The sequence below is a fragment of the Numenius arquata genome, chromosome 1 (genome assembly GCF_964106895.1).
Source record: "Numenius arquata chromosome 1, bNumArq3.hap1.1, whole genome shotgun sequence".
In the NCBI taxonomy this organism is placed as follows: domain Eukaryota; kingdom Metazoa; phylum Chordata; class Aves; order Charadriiformes; family Scolopacidae; genus Numenius; species Numenius arquata.
Window position 1 is genome coordinate 27,205,481 of NC_133576.1, and position 8,110 is coordinate 27,213,590.

General features: G+C 34.7%; 1 protein-coding gene across 2 annotated transcripts in view; it reads right to left on the reverse strand.

The window, feature by feature from the left end:
* CADM2 (cell adhesion molecule 2) overlaps nucleotides 1-6,525 on the reverse strand; it is a 125,353-nt gene extending 118,828 nt beyond the window's left edge. For both annotated transcript variants that reach the window (XM_074169152.1, XM_074169144.1), the window contains exons 1-2: nucleotides 6,486-6,525; nucleotides 3,892-4,029 (exon numbers count right to left, since the gene is read on the reverse strand). In XM_074169152.1, the coding sequence (XP_074025253.1) occupies nucleotides 3,892-4,029; nucleotides 6,486-6,525 (178 nt within the window). The remainder of the gene's footprint in view (nucleotides 1-3,891; nucleotides 4,030-6,485) is intronic.
* Between the last annotated feature and the right edge of the window lie 1,585 nt (nucleotides 6,526-8,110).

Below are 8,110 nucleotides of genomic sequence, written 5' to 3' on the forward strand. Positions count from 1 at the left end.
GCAGTAGAGATCAGGTACTGGGTCTGTTACCTTGTGCTAGCATTCAGAATATTTACCCAGGGTTTTTACAGAATTTTTAAATATGTCTACTGTAGTCTGTTCTTTCACTTATTGTTTTGCTACTCCTCTCTTTCCTAAATACCCCATTAAAAAGGTTAAAAAACCTCATCCATTATAGAGGCACTTTCTCTTGAAATCACTAGAACGAAAGAGGTTGGGGGATGACTAGATAGAAAGTAGCTTTATAGAGGAGGAACTAGGGGTCTTGAGGACAGCTTGAACTTTAATCAACAATGTGCCTTTACAGGGTTGAAAGCTAAAAAGGGACTGCCCTGCAGTAATGATAGCATAGCCAGCAAGTCAAGGGAAGCGAATCCTCTACTGAGCACTTGTGAGGCTGCATCTAGAGTAGCAGGCCCAGTTTTGGGCTTTCCAATACAAGAAAGATGTTGACAAACCCGAGTAGGTTCAGCTGAACACCATACAGATGGTTAGTGGCTGAAGCATACCATGTATAAGGACGGCTTAAGATAGCAGGGTTTGTTCAACCTGAAGAAGAGGAGACTAAAACCAGATCAAACTGACACCTTCAAGTACCTAATGTATGGTCATACAGAATAAAAAGCTGGAGTTGTCTCAGAGGCGTACAGCAAAAGTTGAGGCACAATGTACACAAGGCAAATTCTGATTATATATCACGAAATATCTACATATAATGAACATTCTCCACAATAAGGGCTTTCAAATACTAAAACACCTAGCTGAGACAGACGAGGAATCTCTGTCCTTGGAGATTTTTCAAAATTGAATTGGAGAAGACCCTTAGCAACCTGATCTAACCTTTGAACAGAGGTTGGGCCATATGAAGTCTAAGGGTCAACTGTGGGCCTGCTTCTGTGACTCTTCAGGTAGGTGCACATACAGATATGCTTGTATTAACTAATACTAGTTTATATCCCATAACTATAGATGTTTGATAGTGAAGATAATAAATAGAAATGATAGAATACCTATCATTCATTGTTCATTGTCAACTATTTATAAAAGTACATATTAGTAACTTCCATATAGAAACACTCCATGAGAAACACGTAACAGCTTTGCTGTTTTCACAAGGCAAATATAATTTGTTTACATTTAAAATCAAGTTCTGCCATGAAATGGACTTGTTATCTAAAAAGTTTTGATCTTCATTTTAGAGTTTTATCAAAACAAAACGTTCAGTGCCTCTCTGAATTCTTTGTGTATGCTAAATATATATAACCTAATGCAAAATGTCTTAATTTGTTGCAACAGATTAACTTATTTGTTTTTTAAGGTAAATTTTGCTAGGGGAAAAACAAAAAAAGAAAATCCATTAAAAATTTTCCTGAAACCTAAAAATATTTTTTTACATAATATTGTTGAAATAACATGTGAGAAATTTTGTTGAAAGAATAGATAATTTTTTAACAAAAGTTATGAATTTAGCCTCTCCAATATATTTTTTTTTAATAATCTTCCAGAAATGTTACCAGAATGTAAAACTGCAGATCACTTTGTTAATTTGGTGCATATATGAGAGACAGAACACTAAAGTAAAAGGTATGGTACTCAGTGCTTCACATTTAGTCTGTCCCATTACTAATACTTACTCCATCAAACGGTATTCCTTTACCAGATGATGATTCCTTTTTTGAGTAATAGCAAAGGAGCTACAATTTTAGAATGGCTTTTTCCCCTTTGGTGCAACTCTGAACTCAACGCATCATTTATATTCTTTTGCACCATGTATAATACTCTGTAACACAATTGGATTTACTGGTGCTAGACAGACGAACTCCTAACCTTTAATGTCAGCTGCATTAGCATATAATTTCATATCTATTTTCTCAGATTTATCATTTCACCTTTTACAGTGCACAAAGCTAATGTAACTTCTGCTGATGCCACTGCAAACTGGTTAGGTTATTTTATTTCTAACCTTTGTGAAATGGCAATGTGCTCTTCAGAAGACCTAGAAAACTAAACTGAAATGAATGTTCTCAGTACTTTCCTTTCATTTATGTTTTTTTTTTTTCCCTTTACTGTTCTTTTCCACACATCATCTTTGTTCCTTCCCCACCCCCTTTTTTAAAAAGCATCCCTCTAGGAACTGTTCAGGCGAGCAAATTAGTTAAAGAGTGAAATCATCAAATTTCTTGCTTGGCTTCAATTACGTGTCAACTGAAAGAAAGGCAAAGTTATTACACCAGATTTTACAATACAATTTTTAAAATAACGTATTTTCAGATGTGTTGCCATTCTGTTAGGTCAACTGTACCAACAGTTCTCTTAAAGTATTGACTTTGTTTAGAGTGATTTTCAGTCTTTACATTTCTTGAATATAAATATTCATCCTGTCATCTTTTCTGGATGGCAGAACCTATGCTATGTCATGTATGGTAGCTGTGCTGTAAATTCTTCTTTTTAATTGCGTTTGATGCGGTGCTACTTTTCTTTCAGCAATCTCCTCAGATTTCCCAGTGACTGGAAAGAATGGTACTCTGATACCTCATTTTCTATCCTTGTTACGAGTGTTCAAACACATTTCAAATGATTCCAGCCTAAAATTCCTGTCTCCTTCAACACTATTCTGATTTTCATTAGAAATCTAAAGATGCTTCTAGAATGGACTGGGTTCCTTGGACAATCACCTGCAATCCCCTATATACCATTTTTATATCACAGGTCTGGTTGTGTATATTGAACTGCAGTAAAGAATAATAAAAGAAGATTAATGGATTCTGTAATTAATGCTGTAACTTTGCTTGAGGCAGTTTATTGAGCTAAAAATATCCACAGTATCACACAAATATGAGACAAAGCAGATAAAAGTTGTTTTTTTTTTTAAAAAAAAAGCTACACAGAGAAGGCAGATTTTGAATCATTTGTTGATCTGAATAGAGATGACATCAAAAATAGCAATAGCTGATAATTTTTATTCATATACTCTACAATGGGCACCACAGTTGGCTGTGGTAGATGTGACTAAGCCTTCTGTTATAGGAATCTCTCTCTGCCCATTCACCAAAAATGATTTTAAACTGTCCCAGCATTTATGAGAATATGGAGTAGAAAACTAAGTTTTAAGTAAAAAACATACCAAGCGAAAGAGAAGAGAGAAAAGAAATAAATAGCTTTCATATGCAACTCCTTCCTATCCCACTGCATCCTCAAGGCAAATCTTTGCTTTCAGCTTTGGTTTCAGTCACCCAATGACTTTTTGAGATTACAGCAGACTTTGTTCAACTCCCTCCAGTTCCTGTGAAGTTCTCCTCATCCCCTTTGAATCCTGTCCTTTCCCTGTTCCTCACCACACACTCTTGGCACCCTTGCCTCAGTTGCAGGTTCCCAGTTTCCCAACTGAGATTCCTTCAATTGCTACATCCCAACTCTTCACCAGAGCAGGCTCTGTAGTGCAGTCTCCTGTCTCCTCCAGACAGTTCTGCCTCTCCAGTCACTTAACTTAAAGGAGTGTAACATAAAACTGACAATTGACCAAATCAGACATACGTCATATTAGAAAGGCAAAAAGTAATGAAAAGGTAAAATATCTGGGGTGAGTGGTATGGCTGTGATAACTATAATCCATAAAAAGTTTCTCTATGAAGCATCACAGTTGAGTTTGTTATGCTGAAAAGATTTCAGAGCAATTCAAAACATCACTTTTTACCTACTGAAGAAAAAATTAAAAGATTGTCATATGACTCACTCCAGTAATTTACAATCAATTCCTTATCTACGTACTATCACTGGTTAATTGAATGATTGAATATGAGAAACTTTACAAACATGATATAAGAAATATAATTCTAAATAATAGATAGTTTTGACAGTTGGACCAAATTACATCAAAGTCCTTTTAAATACCTTTAACTTCTTTGTCGTTCTTGAACCATCTGATATCAGCTGCTGGTTTACTACCAGAAGTCTTGCAAGTTAGCTGCATCCTCTCTCCCTCCATAACTGGTGAGGTAAATCCAGTAATTTGTGGCTTCTCAGGAACACCTAACAAGCAAACAAGCAAAATGTCTCTGATAGTGTCAGCTGCTGCCATGAATATATGACCAACTTAAAGTTCACTTCTTCATATGCTTTAAATTCTGGAAACAGAGTAATTAGTTCCTTGCCTTCTATCAAAATTGAATGTCAGTGAATCCTGTTTCCTATTGCAAATAAACTGTCAATCTTAACTGTAGCTGATTCTAAAGAATTAAAGAAAACAGAAATTATCTAGTTTTCTGAGGGAAACAGATTGTATTCTAAAAACTGTCTTACCTATGTATACTCTGCATGCAGGTTTAGTCTGACTTGCATGTATAAGGTTTAAACTGGCCTGCACAGCAAGCAGGATGACAAAGTATATTAGAAGGATAGCTGTGAAAATAAAATGTAACTGACAACAAAAAGCTAAACTGATCTAATTTTAGAACAGATGTTTAAGCATGAATTATGATGGTTTTAATACCGAATCCTGGGAAAAGGGAGGATGAAAATAAATACAGGAGTTACTTTATCTTCAGAGAACACATAACCAAAAAACCCAACAGATATAATCACAATTCCGTTGGCTATGGAAATTTCTTCAGGTGGATCCAAGGTCTTTGGAGGAGGTCATGACATACTACACACATAATATTACATTTGAAAATAGTTGTTTTTCAATGAATCATGGAAGACTTAAAAAAATATATTAAAAGAATTGGAAAATTTGATCACTACATTTTGACTTCTGAAAACACAAGAATAATTTCTTTTGAAGTGATACTGATGACTGCAGTTTTAAAATCTCTGAAAATATCATTGTCATAACTTGCATTTGTAGCGCTTTGATGCATTTATATTTGTGGTTAGATAAAGGGATCAGTCACAGCAATTGATCCTGTGCTCTGTATTTCACAATTTGGTTTGTTTACATCTCTTTTCCAATATGACATATTATGTACATAAAAACCAAGCAGCAGTACCTATTGCATAGTACATTTCTGTAATAAATCTATTCCTCTCTTTCAGGACAGAAAATGGTGTCTACTATAATAACCTTGACACTTAAATCTTCTAATCCATAACAGAACAGTCAATAAAGAGATTATTAGTACATAAAAGGATAGTTTATCTGATTAAAAGATGTAATACTTTTCAATGTAAATTATCTCCTTCTCAGATAGAAAGCATTCCAAGAGTTTCAAATGTTACTTTGAAATAGAAAATTACAAATATAAAATGAAAAAAAGGCATCTTAAATCTTGCAGCTTTTTTTCTTAGTAGGTAAGTAAGTGACATTGGGAAAACTGCATTAAACTTCCCCCAAAATGAAGGTAAAACTAAAAGGACTGTGAAAGATCAAGTTACTTTGGTTAATAAATATTGGCTAAATGTTATTTTTTGTCTTTGTAGCACCCTTCTATGTCTTTCTGTCATTTAAAAGGTTGAACCAGTCTACTCATCTATTGTTTAGATCATAAGATGCCTCTCTATAGAAAAGATTAGGCGTAGGCAGTTGTTATTCCAGAATATTCTGCTTTGAGTAGGTATTTTTTGTCCTTAATGGCAAACTTGTGAAGATTTTTGTAAAATAGTCTCACAGGGACTGAAAGGAAGATGTATTTCACATCCTATGCACAAAACCAATTCCCTGGCTGGATTAATGGGAATATTACTGGCACAGAGAACATCTTACATTAGTCCCATTACATTCAACTGTCTGCCTGTCTACATATAAAAATAAAACAAAAAGAAAGAAAGAGTCAAGTTCAGGGACAGAAAAAGGATAAAAGAATAAAAATCAATCTCTAAAATCATATAACCTCTTAGGTACGCAGGTGTGTTTCAATGAACTATAGCAATTTCAGCTGATTGGGCTACTGACATTCATAGAAACGTATAAAGTTTCAAGCAGAGACTTTATTTCCTGGGCATCTCTTAAAATCTATTGCTTTTCTATGTGTATCTATAACCTTTGGGGAAAACAGCAGAGCATTTAGAGGATAAAGCATAAAAGAAGAAGCAAACCCAGTGAAAATATGCACTTTATAGACAAAAAAAGGAAGCAGAATGAGCAAAGAAAATGAACAGCTAAGGAAAAACGATAAAGCTCTAAAGCCCGATTTGATTTCATGCTTTCTGATTTTCTCCCCTTTGCCCTATACAATACATTGTTAGGAGATGAACACATGCACCTTCTTTGCACTTCTGGTACTTGGGATGTAGAGGTTATGTCCATTTTATGGAGCACTCATACCATGGTATTTGTGTGCTCCCTAATTCATTATCCTGCTACTGCACAAATAGTAAGAGACGTTACTTTTCAGCACAGCAATATGAAATAATAAATATCAGTGAAACAAGATCAGACATTTACATGAATCTTCTGCCAAGCTTTAGAAAAGTTCATTCTTATCATAATTTGCCTAAGCCTGAGAAGTTTAACATTTGCTTCTTTATGTTCAGCTATTTATACTTACCAAGAACGGTAAGAAAAGCCTTGGAAGTTTTGACAGGCATAGTAAATAAAGAGCAGGTGTACTGCCCTTCATCCGACAGAGACACATCACTGACACTGATACTCAGTTCATGCCATGAAGCTCGGACCAGCTCAATTCTGTTGTCCCTCAGAGCTGAAAAACAAAAATTAATATTATAAGGCAGGAAACAGCACATTAACAAAGCATGGTATGTCATACAAGAGGCTCTATGAAGTAGCCCAGTGAAATCGCACCCTAGAACACAGGGATATGGACACAGTTGTCTTTAGGCATAGAAGTTTGTTTTCTCTATGAAATAAAGCACAAGGGTTCACCAAGTTTCTGAAAAGTGTAGTAAGTGATTTGTAATGTCTATAAACCTAGAAACTAAGGGACTTTAGTTACCTTTGATCTTCCTCTGAAAAAAACCAACATTAACTCTGATTTCTGCCCCCTAACGGCTTTGTTCAGAACCTAAAATAACTCCTTCCAAAAAACATTTTTTTCTCATGTATTTACAAATGTGGGTGAATATTGAGAATCCTGTTTCATCTACTAACAAACTGTGTTTTCAATTAAGAAGTCTAGCATTGTGTAGCTTGCCTACACATTTTTCCTCATGTCCATTACTATTCATATTGAACTGGAACATCAGGTTTCTTGAACACTGTAAGGCTATTTCTTATGAATATATTGAAAGTTCCACTCATACATGCATACCTAACACATTTAAAGATTTTAGGTAATTAAGTATATTGGCTTTACTTTTTTGATTATGACTAAAAAGCTGATATTTTAATAGAAGATCCTTCCTAACAAAATTTTGTTGGCATGAAACCACTGAGGGAAGAGCAGCAGGAAGATTTACTTAAATTCAAAATGTCACTTTAGCTAATGCTTTAAAAATTTAAGTATATTAAAGCCTATATTTAGATTAACCCACATTTTCTATTTAAAAACAGTCAAAGCATTCCCAAACATTCCATTTCTCTGAAGTAAAGCTGTTTTGGGAATCTACATATATTAATAGAGTCTTTCCACAGCATAGAAATACTAGTATTGGAAGTAAGTAAACACTATAATTTTCCTAAGCGAACAATACAAAAGCCTACATAACTGAGAAAGTTCTGCTGTATACCTCTAGATTCATATCTTTTACCTGGCAGTATTTGAATATTCAGTGAGTCTAATTTTATAGTAAGCCACTGATAGTCAAAAGTAGAATGGGACTATTACTGGGAGAGCTATGCCTTGATTTGGGGGAGAACCAAGATCACGGAAGTCACGGAATTGTCGGAGTTGGAAGGGACTTCTAGAGATCAAGATATTCAAGTTCTTAATGCCATTCTCACTCATCTCTTTCTGAAGTCCCCAAAGGCTCTTATATTTGTTTCTCCTAACATTTAAATCTTCCAGTGATAAAAATGAGCATTACTGTGGTTCTATGGCTACTAAATCCTATCTTTCTGACCCATTGCAAGGTTCTCCAAGTGCTGTTGAGATAGGAAGATTTACACAAAAATAAGCAGCTACAATGAAGACTCGGCAAAAATGTCACTTAAATTTGGTGTCTTCTAAGGCTATCATTGAAGCTTCTTTACATTGATTTCGAGATTAATTTATTG